This window comes from Neodiprion pinetum, chromosome 2 (genome assembly GCF_021155775.2).
Source record: "Neodiprion pinetum isolate iyNeoPine1 chromosome 2, iyNeoPine1.2, whole genome shotgun sequence".
Taxonomy (NCBI): domain Eukaryota; kingdom Metazoa; phylum Arthropoda; class Insecta; order Hymenoptera; family Diprionidae; genus Neodiprion; species Neodiprion pinetum.
The window spans coordinates 43023342-43041486 of record NC_060233.1 but is presented as its reverse complement, the minus strand read 5'-3'; the positions used below and the strand labels follow the sequence as shown (position 1 = coordinate 43041486).

General features: G+C 37.6%; 2 protein-coding genes across 9 annotated transcripts in view; both read left to right on the top strand.

Annotated features, from left to right (window-relative positions):
• The window catches only part of LOC124211840 (angiopoietin-2), a 69789-nt gene extending 63211 nt beyond the window's left edge, over positions 1-6578 (top strand). For all 7 annotated transcript variants that reach the window (XM_046611319.2, XM_046611317.2, XM_046611322.2 and 4 more), the window contains exons 8-11: positions 117-304; positions 2676-2819; positions 2930-3054; positions 3131-6578. In XM_046611319.2, the coding sequence (XP_046467275.1) occupies positions 117-304; positions 2676-2819; positions 2930-3054; positions 3131-3222 (549 nt within the window). In that variant the 3' untranslated portion in view covers positions 3223-6578. The remainder of the gene's footprint in view (positions 1-116; positions 305-2675; positions 2820-2929; positions 3055-3130) is intronic.
• A 1004-nt stretch (positions 6579-7582) lies between these two features.
• LOC124211662 (serine-rich adhesin for platelets) lies at positions 7583-14597 on the top strand. Of its 2 annotated transcripts, none has more exons than XM_046610971.2 (4): positions 7583-7774; positions 8500-9652; positions 9763-12042; positions 12203-14597. In XM_046610971.2, the coding sequence occupies exons 2-4, from the start codon at positions 8705-8707 to the stop codon at positions 12350-12352; spliced, it is 3378 nt and encodes a 1125-aa protein (XP_046466927.1). In that variant the 5' UTR covers positions 7583-7774; positions 8500-8704; the 3' UTR covers positions 12353-14597. The 2 variants fall into 2 exon arrangements, with proteins under 2 accessions (XP_046466927.1, XP_068989570.1); XM_069133469.1 differs by lacking the exon at positions 7583-7774 and adding an exon at positions 7800-7922.
• Positions 14598-18145: the final 3548 nt, after the last annotated feature.

Here is an 18145-nt window from a genome sequence, read left to right as displayed (position 1 = left end):
TACATGTTCCCGAAATTATCGTCTATACCACATGCCAAATCGCCGTAAAAATTTTCCCATTCACCTATCTCGTATCAATTGTGAAACAACGATCGCAAACCCTCGTCTCGTTTCAGGTGATTCAAAGACGAGATGACTTCGGCGATTCCAGGGAAAACTTCAACCGAGACTGGGCCGATTATAAAAACGGCTTCGGTGATCCCGCAAGGGAATTTTGGCTCGGTAATGAAAACATTTACATGTTGACGAATAACGAGGACTACATGCTGCGGGTCGAGCTTGAGGACTTCGAAGGAAACAAAAGGTTGGTTATTCAACTTGTACCACGTACTCGTAATTCGTCCAATCCCCAGCGCCATTCTTAGGTGTCGTTGTGACTCGTAGTTGTAGTTCTGCACATTAGCGAACCCCGACAACTTACCTAGTGACCGACGCACGCGTAGACAAGTATTTATTTTCATTCCGTGAAATACGAGTCTATGGAATCGTAACTCGGGATCCCTACTGACCGTGAAACAGGGCGTCTCTCGAAAACGAGGGGGCATTGAAAAGTGGAAGCTCAGCATTATTCGGAAGACGTTCTACAAAATTTATAGTCACTCGTGAGATATCGAACCAGCCGTAGTCCTCGGTTCGAGACCTTCTGCACAAACGAGACGCTACGATTGAAGAAATCCTCATTTGAAAACATGCTCCATACGATTCAAGCTGTTTAAAATATTCCACCCTCTTGTGGTGTGAAAATCCCCTAAAGATGCCGCGATAGATTATGGGTAAAAGTGTAAAGGCGTTGCGTCACTTTGTCGGGTAAGTTCTCCTTCACGTTTCACACTCCCACGTAAACTCCGGTCTCAGCTTATATTCCGAATCGTTTTCGAATCACCCCGTGTAGATGCGACGTGTCGAGCTCAAGAGGAGCATCTTCCTTTCTATAAAACGTCTTGCGAAACGACGAGTAAGTACGACTGCGATTCACAGACGCATTCACCGGTTGGATGTCAGACGAACGAGTGGGTTAATGGTAACAGAATGATCCGAGATGCTCATTATGAAACGAGATTTGCCAACGCTAGAAGATACGGAGGTAGATGCATGTTTCACGTCCACGTGCGTAAAAGTATATCGTAGGTGAGCTTCGAGCTTCGCCGGTGGCAAAAAGGTCGCTGAAATTAACAGCAATTGAATCGGCGAACGAGTTGTAAATCTTATGCTATTACATTATGACCAACGATGTGTACACACCGTCGTATTGCTCGCTTTTCGACATACCATGTTATTTTCTGTGCGCCGCAAATTGAGCCGACGAATTTGCGCCCGCTCTTACTTGCTCTCTCTGTGCACGTGTGCGTGTCTTATAAGTACATCGTACACGATTAATATATGCGACCTACTGCTAGCTGCTGGTCGCTAACCGTACGAGTATGTCTGCCTGTAAAGCGATTGGTATTTATTTGATTTTGGACCAGAAACCTTTAGCCTTTCTGGAACTTTACTTTCGTATTATGTAAACCGTGTTTCCGCAAGTAAGTCATCGCTGTCGCGTTTGCACGAAGCAGACGTGCGGAAATCGCGACGGCACGGCGTTGCGCGTTTCGCTGAACCGCGGTAAGAATTACCAAAAACAATCGATTATTGATTAAATTGATTATTTTTTACCGAGTAATCACGTATATTCGATCATTTTTCAGAATCGATTAATCAACCGACTCGATTACTTTTCCTCGCAATCAGTTTTGGTTTTTTACTCCCATGAACGATGTAATACAATATCAATTTATTTGATCAAAGTATCAATTATTATAATTTTCTTACTTACCAAGTACCTGTTCGATATAATTAGTGAAAGATAAAGGAATATTTTTACTTGGAATTGAAAAATATTTTGAATGAAACTGTAAATTATCAAAAAACTTTTCCGCTATTACGACCGCGTACTGAAATTTACGAAATTTTGCTTTCAAGTAACTACGAAATAATCGATCAAACGAATAATTTTTACCGATTCAGTCGAGTCGTGTTAGATTATTTTTTGTACTCAACTAATCGACGCATCGATTATTTGTAGCATGTTGGTCATCGTTAGCCCACGTTTTCCAGCTGCGTCAAACACTGTACTATAAATTTCGAATATAATTCGTCAGAAAATGTGAATAAACTTAATGACTTTCGCTCTGTAAAAGGAGAAGATAAAGAAATTGAAGGGGACTGAGAATTGAATAGTCCGTAAGAACTCTGTTCATAGATAGTATGTTTGACAGTGCAGTGTATGGCTCTTAAATTACCATCACCCACCTGTCAGACTAACGAGCAAAAGTTATTCGGGAAGCACACGCGCATAACCGTACAAGATACAGGCGCGAAACGAAAATAATAATTCAACCGTCATGTACGGAAGAAAGGAAAAGGTCGAGATCTTTGAACTATAAGCGTTATACATATACACGATCTTTTCTCAATAATTTATACGCCTTCTTGACGATCACCTGACCACGTTCACTTCTCGAAATCTCTTATATAATACACAGAGCAGCAAAACACTTACGTACGTCAAATTCGCCTCACGCTAATTTTCGCTTTTTCGCACTCGAAATCAACTGGCGAATCATCAAAGCGATGCAATCTAACCCATCTCGTTATACTCGTACATATACGTGTAATTACGTTGGATGTGTCAGGTACGCCCAGTACTCTCACTTCAAGATATACTCCGAGGGTGAATACTACAAGCTGGAAATCGACGGGTACGAAGGAAACGCGGGAGACTCTCTGAACGACCCTTGGTACGGATCGAACAACAGCCCCTTTTCAACCTATAACAGGTGGGTCCTGCTCATCTGACGATATCAGTGTGAGACGTCAGACGTGAATAAAACCAGCCAGGCACCCGTAACTAATACATAAACGGCACGTGTGTGAATTTCATTTACAGAGACAACGACAGATCGTCGCTGAACTGCGCCTCGATGCTGAAGGGTGGATGGTGGTGGAAGTCCTGCGGTCGCGGGTTGAACGGATTGTACCTTAATGATCCGCAGGACCTTACAGCTCGACAAGGTGCGTTTCACACCTGTCTTATCATTCGATTATAGTATGTGTGTTATTTATTTGCGCCATTTCAATTTTGTCCCAGGAATTGTTTGGTTCCGTTGGAGAGGCTGGGACTACACCCTGAAGAAGGCGTTGATGATGATCAAGCCGAAGGGACCGATGCCCGTAGTTTAGACGGTGATTTGAATCTATAGCAACGCCCTTGATAAGATAATTTTTGGGTAAATTAATGCTTAGACGATGTTATAAGCGGCGGTCGCCGACGTCGTGGTTGTTATTGGAGAAAGTGTAAGTCAAGCATCGGTATAACTCGTTATTCTGTACGTCATTTGGTGGATATTATTTTCTGGTAATTTCTTTTACGGAAAACTTTGTTCTCAAATTTGGGAAAATCTCTCTCGTCAAATATGCTCACCTAATTTGGCAAGTCCCGATCTTCACACTCTGTAAATGGATTCTGAGCGGTGCAATGTATTATTTGAGAAAAATTTGAGTATGATATTGAATTCAGAGATTTTTTAGAAATTATCGACTCTTTGAGATTGCGTCACTTTCTCCCATTAATTCGTCACTTCAATAACAAAATATATTTACATCGTATGAGAATTTTTCCTTTTTGTGAAAATCTTGGTTCAGCACTTACTGATAATCTCTGATTTTGTCTGTATTTTGTAATACTCTGAAAAGTACCGATTGAAAAAAATATTTAAAAATTTCATGAAAAAACCAGCATACTTAATTACTGACTAGAATTTCCACCAGAGACTCGCGGAATAAAGTTTCGGCGAATAAAAGAGCTTGTTACGTTGTGGCACGGGTATAGGTTATACATATAGGCGGTCACGGCAAACGAGATCATGATTGATTTTCTATTTGGTTTCGCCGTACACCGCTACTTTCCAAGCTAAAGTAATTAATCACTGGCGTCTAAAAAATTGACCATTACTCTTGCCTGGCTTGGTACAGTAGGGGAAAATTAACCAAGAGTTGACCAAACAATGGCTTCAAGATCCGATAAATTCTCAATCATTGCTTTTACAGGTTCCAGTGTAAGCCAGTGTAAAGTAAGTATATATACATGTATATGTGTATGCATCCACGAAAATATACATGTGTGTGTACGTACGGATCAGAAACGGCAACTGATCACTGCAAACATTCCATCTATTCTCCGATTCCCTACCCTGTATATTTATTATCGTCTCACACCATCGTAAAATTATAGATTTTAAGTTTCAAACACCCACGTGTGATTGTATTACGGTTTACAGTAAATTATTGTTTAATATTAGACAGCGAAAATTTCTCTCGGCACTATTTTAACACGTATAATATACGGGATGAGTTATCCTAATCCTGATCAGAAACCGCGCGTCTGCAATTACTGATTAACATTCCGCCAACTTACGCATTTGGTTCTCGTAACGGATCATCGTATTCAATGCTGAAAGAAGATGTTGTTTATTTACGTTATCATCGCTCGATAATGGAGCGACGAAAAAGAAAATAGCCTTAAAACGTAAACGAGATGATGATCGCGTTAATTGATTTCTATACGTGCTTCGTTACAAAATTTCGCTGAAAAATTGTTTTACTCTTTTACTTTGGACTTTTGTAGCTCTCTCCTAACATTTTTCACACGCATTTCACCAGCAACCTGCAGTCCAATCTCGTTAATGACATTGTAATAGGCTTATGTCAATATAACGTCAAATTATGTAAACGAGAAAACGCAATTTTAGTTATTTTTTCATCGTATGTTATACTCCACGATGAAAGCTATAAATTAAAAGTTGAAATAATACAGATTACGACAGGCTAATGTCCGAGCTATTCTATAAGATTGTCGCAAAAAACACATCGGTTGCTATTCTAAACTGCGAGAAATATCATTGAAGGCTTAATTTCGATTGAATATTGGAAGCAGAGGATTTATTGTACGGACGTTAAACCAAATTTGCATATCTGTCTCCGTTAATAACGTTTCATTAAAATTTTTGTAAAAGATTTCTTCTCTCGGAATATACACTCGTCGTGCAGTTAGCCAGTCAGATGCTGTGTGAGTGTGGGCGGAATTATATATATTGATGCATACCTTTATGATTATAACTTTCAACACACTCGGTGCCCTTCGACCTTTTGAATTATTAATGCATGTGAATAATGGCGAATGGTAGATAATTTTGAAGTTAACGATTGGCGGATATTGTGTTAGGCTGTATGTTAAATTAAACTAACAACAAGTGTGTGCAGGTCGTATACTAATGGAATTGCGAGCTAGAACGCTACGGTCTCCGAATCCGACCTGAAAAATAGTTTTAAAAAAACGATCCGGGGAAGACTTCAAAAATATTGTGTAGCGACGTTAGAAAAACTATCAGAACATTCCTCTATGACACTTTTACATAAAGTGTCACATGGTTAGTTAATTTCAGCTCAAAATTCGCTGTATAATAAGATGTTGCCGTTCCGTGTAGAAATTTCGTATTCAATGCTAGAAAAAGATGTTGTTAAATTACATTCTGCGTAGTATATTATATGTTAATTTATTATTATTGTCATTGTTATTATAATTATCCAAAAATTATTAGGAACAGCACGATTCGATTTAAAGAATTCTGATTATCCTCTGAAAATTTTTTTTGGCCGCATATCGTGAATATTTATCTATTCTTATAATAGATCGAGAATAATCTGCAGCTAACGAACAAATATCTTACATAAAGCGGTTATAAAAATTTTTTGTACAAGGAATTTTTATTACTTCGATATCTAACACCTAATTTATCCCAGGCTTTGTGTAATACGTTTGAATTTAAAAAAATACAGCATTTTTTTTCTTTTTTTTTTTTTTTATCCACACACATGACGAATATCGGCCCGTTCTGAAAAGGCCAAAACGAGATTGGTTGGCGATATGAAAAGAATTGATAAATATACAACTCTAATACTAATTGAATGAACATATAGTATACCTATTAATAACTGAGTAAGTAATTATATATTGTAAATAAAGTGACACACCCAATATTATTAATGTTACTATGTATAATGTATAATATATCGATAATAATACATATTTGTAATAAGTTGTAAAAAGACCTCGAATAAATATATGTTTTGTAAAATAGTAAACATGTTCTAGCTCTTACAAAACAAAATTGTCGGGAGAAATGAACTGTTTTCGAACAAACGGGCGTAGTTAACATAATAAGTAATGTGGCTCTGAGAGTTGAAAAATTCTAGATCGATTTAGATAAATTATGTTATGTACGATATGAAAAATGTCTTGCAAACCGTTAAATTGTCAATTCAGTCCGTTGAATTGACAAACTGGGAAAATGATATGATGAAAAATAACTTTTATAAAACAATAGGACTTTTACACAACATCTTTAAATATCATCTGCCATCAAATGGTACAGTCGTCCAATATCTCCGGCCGCAACGATGACCGGGTGTAGGTAACACGTATACCTGTTGTTTTACAATTACATTGCAATCAATAAAAAATGACTACAGATGTATGAAAAGCAACACAGTTATGTCACACGATCCGATCCCTCAATAAACAATGCTGCACAAGTTACGAATCAGTTATAAAACATATAAGGTGTACTGAAAACTATTACTTTAGCCCTTATAAGTCATACTTTGATTTAGTTTTTTTTTTTTTTTTTGCGCATTCGTGAAAATTGGGACCGTGCATAAATTTATGTGAGATACCCGAGAGCTCGCAGGTAGTATTCGTTGTCTGGGCCTTTCCTGAAAGGGAAGGGGCGGGAGGTTCGGATCATCGGGGTTTTAGTTTTCAAATGCATATTGCAGGGTTCTCATCCTTCGAATGGGAAATACTTTTGCAAGAAATTTCTCGATCATTCTCAGATCGCACGTTCACGGCATTTGCAACCGTGTTACGTTGCCGGGAGAAGTGCTGAAAGTCAAGTGCATTCACTGGACTGCGTATGTCCATATAAATTCATTCTCGAATAACATGCCATGACTGAATGCAGCGGCGATCCCTTCCCTTTTGAACGATCAGTGATTCTCAACTCAGCTCTGTCGATGCGGAAAAGTTGAGCAACAGGTGCCGGAGGAATATTCGCAGTATACGTCCACCCGGATTCCTAGCATCAAAAATTTCCGATCGAGCAATGATAGATGCTGCATGGCGTACAGTAGCGTCAGAAAATTCCCATAGTTCATACATTTTTCACGTTACAATTGTATGAATTGCATTTCAGTCTTATCCGCAGGACAGCCGGAAACGTGCGTAAGGTGGCAGGTTTCGTTCCGTCAAGTAGGAAACAATAAAACAATTACTAATCCGATAGTATATGTAAAAATAGTGGAAAATCAAGAAATTTGCGAATGATAAGTCGGTCGCGTGAAACACACGTCACGTCGTTGATGCGAAGCTTATATTCGACAGTTTTAATCATCGGGATTCCGGTATCTATAGTATTTAAACTATCGGAACGCCATCTGTGCAGCACGCCGCTGAACTAGGATAATACGTGTCGGGGGCCGGGGAAACGAGTTTCGTTGCATAGGACGCAACGAACGCCTGGAGCAAATGGTGGTGCGTTCGGTTAACGAGGAGTGTTTCAGTTGTGTTTCAAGAGACTATTAATCAGTGGTAAGAGCAATATTATCGTCGATTCGTTGCTGCTGTGTAATCGCGACGTTTCGAGCTGTCGGCGAGTTTGCAATGCGACTCCATCACGTGAGTACACGCGACATAACGTACATACGTATGACTTCTATCCAACTCGCGCGGAGCTTTCTAACACCATAAAACACAACCTCGTCCTTCTTCCTCTCACAATAACTAGCCGCCTGTTGCGTCGCGCTCTACCAAACTCGCTGGGCTGGTCAGTGAAATTGGTTTACTTGTTTCAATGCCTATTCTACGTGGGAGTGACAAATTTTTATATATCGTCGGTTCCTAACCATATTTTCTAGCCAAATTCCTCAATCTAAATTTAATATTTATTCAATAAACCAATTGCGATACTCCTTTAATCTAAAAGTTCACCAAGTCAGGCTGGTGTCTACTAACAATAGGTTTTTGTCTACTGTAAGGATGCTCCACCCACTTTATTCTCTATGCATTGCCTTACTTGTCGCTGCTCTTTCGAATAAACTATTTAGTTCGGTTGCTTTAATATTACAGTGAGAGAAAACACGTGTTTTGAAATTCATGGTAGAATGAAGTGAATTTTTGAGTGGGATACAATAATTATATTTCCTGGTACTCTGATTTATCTTGGGGTAGCTGCACGGTAGCAACGACCTACGGGTCATTGCCTGGCTCTTATTTCTCTCCCGAGTATTTTGTTATCGGTTCATATGCTGATAATAAATCCTGAATTATATATTGACACTTGATATGATCCTTACAACATTTGCTCATATGACCTGTGTGTTTTCTTTTTTTCTCTTTTACAGATGACTGCCATATCGTGAAAAAAATCCTGTTTGTCACAATGAAGCGACAAACAGTTTAAACACAATGTTCATACACTTATTATCTTTTATAATATAATTAGAATGAACAATTTCATCGCAAAAACAAATTGAATTAGCTAAAATACCATTTCAACAATCAAAAGAAAGAAAAATAATCACTCTCGGTCAAAACATTGTGTTCACGATGTACAAAGATAGAAACTTGATGAAATCCTCCGAGTTGGATGGCAATTCCGAAGACGATTTTGATTTTTGTAATACTGAAACTGGTCAAAAATTTACTATAAAATGGAGTCCGACCGAAGACATCAGGCATATATCTAAGCATCGATTCGGCAGCACGAGATTACTTAGCAGATCAGTCCCAAGAAGAAAGCGAAGTTTATTTCAATATAGAATAAATAGGTCGTTAAATTTTGAAATCGGCGCGCCTAGGCGTGACACGGTATTTAAATCACCAAACTTTGATTCAGATGAAAGTCCGATTTGTAATGAGAAATACTTGACCAGATCTGCCAAAATATTACGATCGTTAAATATAAACTACAGTCCTTCGAACAAAAGAACAACGAAAATAAATAAGGCTTTAAACTTTGACTTAAGTCCGACTCCGACAAAAATTTTTAATTCAGCTGAGAATCTTTGCAAAAAAGAGTCGCCAAACTTTGATTCCAATCTAAGCAAAACTTCAAAGATCAACAAAACATTGAACTTTAGCTCCAGTTCGAACAGCTCTAATTTGAGTAGCTGTTTAGGTACATCGATTGATTCAATTGATGAAAATCAAAATCAAACTCCATCTCATCGAAACAGAAAAGTAAAAAAGTCACTGAACTATCTTACACCGAGTCCAAAACCTAATGCAAACTTGCCTAGGTCTGTAAACAAAACTCCAATGTCTCGTGAGGAATTTATAAACAATCTCAAACATAATGCTGAAACTCCCGACTTCCACATTGCCAAACAGAGTGTGAAAAAATCAAAGCAGTACGACAGAATGAGCGTCAGCACTCCAAGGAACTTGTTCCAAGATTTTGAAGACGACGATAAAGATGTGAGACCGACTACACCGGAAAATATTGTACAGTTTGTACCAGAGAGTATGAGCGCTATCAAAAAGAGCCACAAAAAGGTATCTCAGAAATGACTATTTTAATTCTAATTTTACCTTACCGGAAAATAATAGTTGTTGACATTGTTATTCACAAACTTTATTTGATCCGAAAATTACTTATGTTGCAGGAACGGCAGAGTTATCGTTCGGAAAAGTTGTATGCGCGCCAATTAATAGAGAATTGTCTAAAGACAGAAAATAAATCAGAAGATTCTATTATGTTGACACACTCCGATGAGAGACCTGCCACTCCAATTACAAATGATTCTTATCCAAGTCCGAATTATAGTGTCGGCTCTATTAAACAATCTCACAAGAAAGATAAAAGCAAAAAAAGAACCATTATTAACCACTCAGAAGATGAAATATCCGACTCGGGATCGATATTTGATTACACAGAAATGCAGGAAAACAAACCAATCGTTGAGAGTGAAATTTTAAATAGCTCCGAGAATAATTTGAGCCCTATCAGCAATACCAGCTCAGGTTTCGGAGTAATCCCATTTAAGCAGGAGGTCGACCAGAGATCAATGTGCCTGGATAACTCTATCGAAGACTTTTCTGGTCGTGGTTCAAGTTTTGATTATTCAGCAACGCCCGAAACCAAAGGTGAAACAAATATCGGTAATTTACCGTACAAAACTGATGTACAGGATAATTCGAGTCACAGTTCCCAAATTGCAGACAGAGAGCCACTCAAGTTATCATTTGACAAGTTGGAGTTAATTTCACCTGTAAAAGATGAGCAAGAGGCGGTACAGTCCTGCAGCCAGGCAGACAATGAGAATGCTAAGCGATCAGTGACACCTGAGAATGTGGTTAATATATTGGACCAAATAATGACAGATTCAATAAAGAAATCGCATAAGAAAATAAAAGATAAGAAGAAGAAGATCTTATTTAAGCCTCATGCATCTGTACATAACGTTTTAGTAGAATCACCGTCACCTGATAACAGCCAACAACTTCAACCGTCAAGTCCTACAAGCAATCTGAATAGTTCTGAAACCGTTGTCAGAGCTGTTACGCCAGAGAACGTCAATTCAAGTAGATTGTTAATGGGACAATATAGCTCTGTAAAGAAGTCACACAAAAAGAATAAACACCAAAAAATTGTTACTGAATTTGCCAAACGTCACAAATATTTCAATAGTGACACCCAGCAAAAAACTTCGGACGACGCATGCCTCATTAGCGGTATTGAAACTTTACCTCTATCTTGTGATAGTTTTGCATCCAGTGCATCGAAGAAACACAAGTCAATGTCTGACGAATCTGTGATGAGATCTGCATCTGCGACTGAAAGTGAGGCAAGCTCTGCTACACCTGACAAGTTATTAGCTATTGATCGTTCCATTGAATTATCTATATCTGATAGATCTCCATTGGATAGATCTAGTCCGAATAAAAGAAAAAAATCTTTACTGATAAATGAGACTGGAATAAGCAACTCATCAGGTGATTCGTGTCATATTGAATCTTTGTCGATGGAATATGAGAGTGCTGAAGAAGAGTTTAAAATTTTCACACCAATAAAAAAGCGGAGATCTTTGCTAAGACCGACCGATTCTGAAACTATTCCCAAGACAAGCGCCGAAATGAAGCAATCAAATTCTTTGGAATGTTCAGGGGACAAAAACTTGTCAACGGAAGATGGAAGCTTTAAATCTGTGGAAAATGGTTTCGATACTCCCAATCACGAGAAAGACTCTCCGGTTGTTACACAGAGTAATTCTGAGTCTCAAATTAGTGGAGAAGGTTGCGATGGTGAAAATTCAAATGGTCCATCTACCCCAAAAAATCGTTTCACCTCAGAATTAATTTTTGATATTAATTCGATAAAAAAATCCCACAAAAAAGACAAAAAAAGCAGTAGATTGAGAAGAAACTTGAATGTTGACAGTGAAAAGAACGATTTTCATCTCATAGAAACTAAAACATCAGTTGAAGATGAAAAACCATTCGTCAGCTTTCAAACTATAAAACACAATGAATTGATCTTGGAGAATGAGTTTGAAAATCCCAAACCATCGACCAGCCTTGGCTGCACTTTGACTACAACCCCTCCGAATTGTTCAAGAATAATAAGCTTCTTAAAGCTACGCCAAGCAGACTCTATTAAACGATCTCATAAGAAAATTCGTGAACAAAGAAGACAATGTACAATTAATAAAGATCCGGACTTGTCAGACGATGGATCGCTATTCGATAGTAGCGACAGAATTGACGTAAACGGTGCTAACGACTCGATTGATATTTTGGAAGGGGAAAATGAAACAAGTTTGAGATCTAAAACAGCATCTGCTAATCCAAATGACGAGGGTGCTCCTGAAGATTTGGTTCACACTCCACCTAATAAATCGAATATGTTGATACAAATTGAATCGATAAAGAAGTCGCACAAGAAGGTAATCATATGTTACAATTTTATTACTCTCTCTATAGTTTTATTAGAATTAGTTGCACATTGCTTCTCACTTCAATTCATTTACAGTCATTTTCAATTGAAACCTAGTCTTTTAGACTGGTAATGGTTTAAATCATTGTCGTTTTTTTTTTTTTATTCAGGATCGTGAATTTAAACGCTCAATCACAAACGCAGTAAATCCAGAACTTTCCGATGACGGATCAATCTGTGATCCGAATGAAAAAATTGACGAATCGGTCAGTGACATAAATGAAATCCAAGCCAGCAGGGACGCTTCGCCATCAAATTGAATTTGCAACAGAAGAAATATCCCAATCAAGATCAATGCCTTACCTACGAATAAATTTGACAAAAAATGATTGTTTTCTTACACACTTATATCGTAATTAAAAAAGTTTATATTGGGAAATATCGCAATTTTCCCGGGTTATACACCTGTTGTAATCAAAGTTCCGAATTTCTCTCAAATTTCAGTTTCGTTATGGGAAATTTATTCAACCATACAAACATTTGGGTAGCGTGATTATTAATTTTTGTCTTTATCAATTATAATTATGTTTATGTTTATTTTTAGTTTTGTTTATTTGTTAACGTCATTGATGAAAGTATTCTTGATACAGCACTTTTGCTCGATTAGCTCACAATCAGTTACTTTTTTTGTGTAAACTTGTCTGGCAGGGTATTGATTGACATTCGAATTTAGCCAATCACTACCACGCAACAAACCGTAATGAGACGATCGAATATTTCCATCAGTAGTCGCAGGTATGGTTAACATATTGGAAATCAATTTGGTAAGTTTGGTGGGAATTGACAATTAATCTATTATTGGGCCTGTTCCTGTATGCCAAACTGCATCAATGTGATACAAAAGACATATTTCATTACCATCAATCGTTAGGTGCTTGTAGATTTCACTGAAATAATAACTCAATGGTTCAACGAAATCTACAATGTTTTTCGATTCTGCGAAGAGTGACCAAATTGCTATTTGATTGTTTAATGAATTTTTGAGCCTTAACGAACACGAAACACCCGATGGAATTATCAGAATAGTGGGAGCGCACTTATGAAAAATACTTTCTGACCAATGTCAGATTTATAATTTAAACTATATCTTACTCTGTGGCGTCTATTGAAAGTTACAGTGTATACATACATATACATACATACTGAATAATTTCGTTGAAACTTCTAGTATATTGTACGTATGTATACACACGCCGATATATAAGAATGTGTACAAAGCTTGTTGTCGTACACACATTTTACTGGTGCCGCATAGTAAATTAAGTTCTCACTGGCGTTATAATGGTTATCGCTCCATTTATTAAAATATATTTCAATGTTACTAATATTCATGTATACAATTTTTAGTTAATTGAATATTGTTTATTTTTCGGCAAAAGTTGCGTTAAAACGTGAAACGTATCGTTATTTAAGTTTAACATTCATGATTGTATTGCATTATTTAAACTACGGTTGCTTTTATGTGTTACGTAATTCGTCGCATCGAATTTTGCAAAGTCCTAGTATAATTGTGATATGTAAATAGGTATTATAAAATATGAAACAATCCATATATTTTTATTGTAAGAAATCGCATTCCCGGGCGACGAGACGTTAAGCAATGTCCAAAGTTTTATTACGATTCAATCAACCGGAAAATTGTTCTTGTTGACTTTGGAACCTCGAGAATGATTTTTCAGGACATAATTATGATTGTGTTAAAATAATTATACTATTCTTGAATCGTTTAGCAGCGTCTAGTTGCCCGGGTTTCCACGGAGGAAAGAAGACAACGTATATTGTCTATTGTAAAGAGCGATTTTCAAATTATTGTTATACAAATGGGTCGAGGTAAATTACTCTATAGCTAACTGTTGTCAATTTAAATATGATATAATGCATAATTGAATTTAACACACTGTAGAATTCTAACATGCGATAAAAATGTATATGTTAAAATTAGGAATCTACGTTTAGGACGCATGAACGGCTGATGACATTACCTCTATGTGTATCTTAGTTTAAATTTGACGTTGTGTTGGTTCAATTTTTTAACATTTTAAGATTGGACCGCAATAGCGATGTTCCACTATTGAAATAGAACTTTTTCACTTTTAGGTCATATTCTGAACGTCCGCTAACCACTAATGTCATCAGCGCGTTGAAAGATGTGTAACATGAACGTCAATAAATTTCAATTGACGGCCGCTCTCTTTCCTTGCCGATATCCTAACAATATGACAGCATTTAAACGGTGGAGACTCGATCAAGGCCATTGCAGATCTCCTTGGTTTTTTTTGTTCATTTTTTTTTTCTTTCTGTACCATCAGTGCCGCGTTTACACAATTCATGATAAATATTGAAAAAAAACCGTCCAATTAGCTGACTCAAACTCACTTATTTCCTACACAAAATGGCTGAAAGCCCTTACACAGCTTATCCTACTATAGCCCAAAATTGGACAATGTATTTTTATGATCAAGCAACGACAATGAGCATGGTCATGAATAAAAAAAAAAAAAGAAACGTGGCGCCTGTGGTTATCGCAGTCAGCAGAATTATAAGTTTTCGGCAAACCCAAAGAACACAGTAATTTTATTGAAACGGTAGAATTCTGACGAACATCGACCGCTTGAGTGAAATTTCTTTGTAAAAATAAGCTGACAAGTTGTAATTGAATGAAAAAAAAATGATATGTTATGCTTCTTCAACGTTTGTTGTTCGTACAGTTTATCGAATTTCAATCAACTAAATGTATAAGATTTATGTGATTGTTAATTATTTCAGTCGAAATTCTTGCCACATCCGTAATTGCTTAAACATAGTAAGATACCTTGATCCTACTTTTTATTTAGAAATTGGATTATCGTTTTATTAAATTCAGCGCGACCAAATTTGCTTGAGGTAATGGTTTTTTCTCTTTCGATACCTGGTATGTTTTCAAATTTATCTTCACTATAGAAGCAATAAATCGGATTCCTCCGCTCAACACGTCACTTCCTAGTTAGGAAGCTTGAAAACTGGACAAGCACAGTGAACAGTCGCGTCTGCTTCGCGATACCGAATTTCCCTTATACCGATTGCATCAGAACTAGCCAGTCAGTGTAACCATACCCACCCATTGTGCCTGCGTATAAAGTTGCCCGACTTTGATCTGTGCGGGCAGTTGTTGAAAACCAGCCATACGCTGCAGCGTTACCTACACAATTATTTCTTAACTAATGTTAACAAAGATGATATTCCTATAGTCCTCAGAAGGAGTGTATTAAATAATTGTTATATAAAGAAAAATATTGATTGAAATGTATGTTACGAGCACAGACAGAATATTAGATCTTATATTTATTCTGACGGTTTAGATAATCATCTTGCGTTATGCGCGTTTTTCACCATGCGATCGTCTTGGAGTAAAATTATATTACGGAACAAAATTCCTTGCAGCAGTGTGAGAGTTTTGTTAATTTGTCAAAAAGACTGACTACGCAAATACATGGATTGTATTTATTACTAAAAAAATAATTAGAATATTGTGTGCAAAACTATCAGTGCTGATTTCGAAGATTGTGAATTCTTCTTTTGACGACTGTATCGACTATTCCAATAAACTTTGTATGTTGTGAACTAATCTAGGATATATTGTACTTTCGTTATTTCGATTTCAACATTTAATTATTTTCCACTTTCCCCCTATCGATGACCGCGGAAATGAACGAAATACCTGCATTTTCAACATTGATGTGCAGGCTGTGAACATCAACGTATAATATCGTTTTCCAACACTTGCTTGAAAAATTTAACTAGACATCGCTCACTTTTCGCACTAGTAGCATAATGTACTATTTAGCAAAAAATTGTAACATTGTAATGAACACAGTTGTGTGCGATTACCCGTCAACCTGATTCATGTTTTTCAGAATATCTCCCACGTGTGTGTACTTAAATCAAAACCCCGCGTCCTTTGCTTACATCTAACAATTTTCTTAAGGGCTCTTACAGTAATGCTACAGCGTTCCGACTCAATTTTAGATATGACATTATAAATGTCTAAGCGATTTGTGTGTGACTGATCACTAACAAACATATTTTCCATACATTCATCCTCAATTAGTGTAATAAGTGCCTCATTTTCTCATTCATCGTCAGATTTTCCACTAGCTAGACCACGTCTCCAGGAAACTTGTATAGTCAGTCCCACTGCAGGCAACTTTTCGTGACTCCTAGAACATAGTGAATCAATGCATAAGCGTAGGCTGCATCTGTTCTATGGTGAAATATATTTTCCAGCGGTTTGTCAAGGAACACGTTCAACAGGAAGATATATGTTAGATTGTGAGAATGAAGGATTATCGATCGTCTGCTCTGCCGCCTGACCCGGATGAACTTTCAATAATGATTGATAATCGACATTTCATTGACAAAGTCACTGTTGTGCAATATGTATATGTCGGTGATGCTGATGCTAAACTATTAGTGAGTCTGAATTGAAACATTAACACGTATGATATCATTTTTATTGTAGTGTTTCCGTAACATATGTTTACTATTGGTTCCGTTCGGCAAAGCTCTATGAAGAAATTGTGAAAATCGGAAACTACGGATAAATTACTGGTGATGGATGGACACGGCATATTCGTGTGTGATTCGTAGAGACACATCGTTGGTCTTACATTATTTTTCATTCTCGGAGCCGAAATTTTTTTGTCTCAGATTCGATTTTAATGACCCCTTTCTGGCTAATTGGACCCCCAGGAACTGAGGAAACGCAACTAAAAGAGCGTAGGACGAACAAGACAGAAATGGCGAATAAAATTCTTCGTTTTTCGGCTGTCACTTTTCATACAATGATCGCAGCGTATCGAGACTGCGCCCAATCGATTTCTCTCGCAAAATCGCGTCGGAATAGTGCATCAAAGATTTTTTTCCAGTGCTTTTAAAAATCGCGAAAATTTTCGCCAAAAATACAAAGGGGTTAGCCTTACTTTTTTCTTCATTTTTGGAGCCAAAAATTTGTGGTCTCAGATTCGACTTGTATGACCATTTCCTGGCTAATTGGACCCCCAGGAACTCAGAAAACGCAGCGAAAGGAGCGTGGGATCAACAGGGAAGAAGTTACGAAGCAAAAAGCACCTGCTGAAAAATGTCGAAAACACAGGTTCTGGTTTTTCGGCTGTAACTTTTGATCCGCTGCTCGCAGCGTATCGGGACTGCGCTCAATCGATTTCTCTGGCAAAATTACGTCGGAATAGTGCAAGAAAGAATTCATTCCAGCACTTTTCGAAATCGCGAAAATTTTCGCCAAAAATACAAAGGGGTTAGCCTTACTTTTTTCTTCATTTTTGGAGCCAAAAATTTGTGGTCTCAGATTCGACTTGTATGACTATTTCCTGGCTAATTGGACCCCCAGGAACTCAGAAAACGCAGCGAAAGGAGCGTGGGATCGACAGGGAAGAAGTTACGAAGCAAAAAGCACCTGCTGAAAAATGTCGAAAACACAGGTTCTGGTTTTTCGGCTGTAACTTTTGATCCGCTGCTCGCAGCGTATCGGGACTGCGCTCAATCGATTTCTCTGGCAAAATTACGTCGGAATAGTGCAAGAAAGAATTCATTCCAGCACTTTTCGAAATCGCGAAAATTTTCGCCAAAAATACAAAGGGGTTAGCCTTACTTTTTTCTTCATTTTTGGAGCCAAAAATTTGTGGTCTCAGATTCGACTTGTATGACTATTTCCTGGCTAATTGGACCCCCAGGAACTCAGAAAACGCAGCGAAAGGAGCGTGGGATCGACAGGGAAGAAGTTACGAAGCAAAAAGCACCTGCTGAAAAATGTCGAAAACACAGGTTCTGGTTTTTCGGCTGTAACTTTTGATCCGCTGCTCGCAGCGTATCGGGACTGCGCTCAATCGATTTCTCTGGCAAAATTACGTCGGAATAGTGCAAGAAAGAATTCATTCCAGCACTTTTCGAAATCGCGAAAATTTTCGCCAAAAATACAAAGGGGTTAGCCTTACTTTTTTCTTCATTTTTGGAGCCAAAAATTTGTGGTCTCAGATTCGACTTGTATGACTATTTCCTGG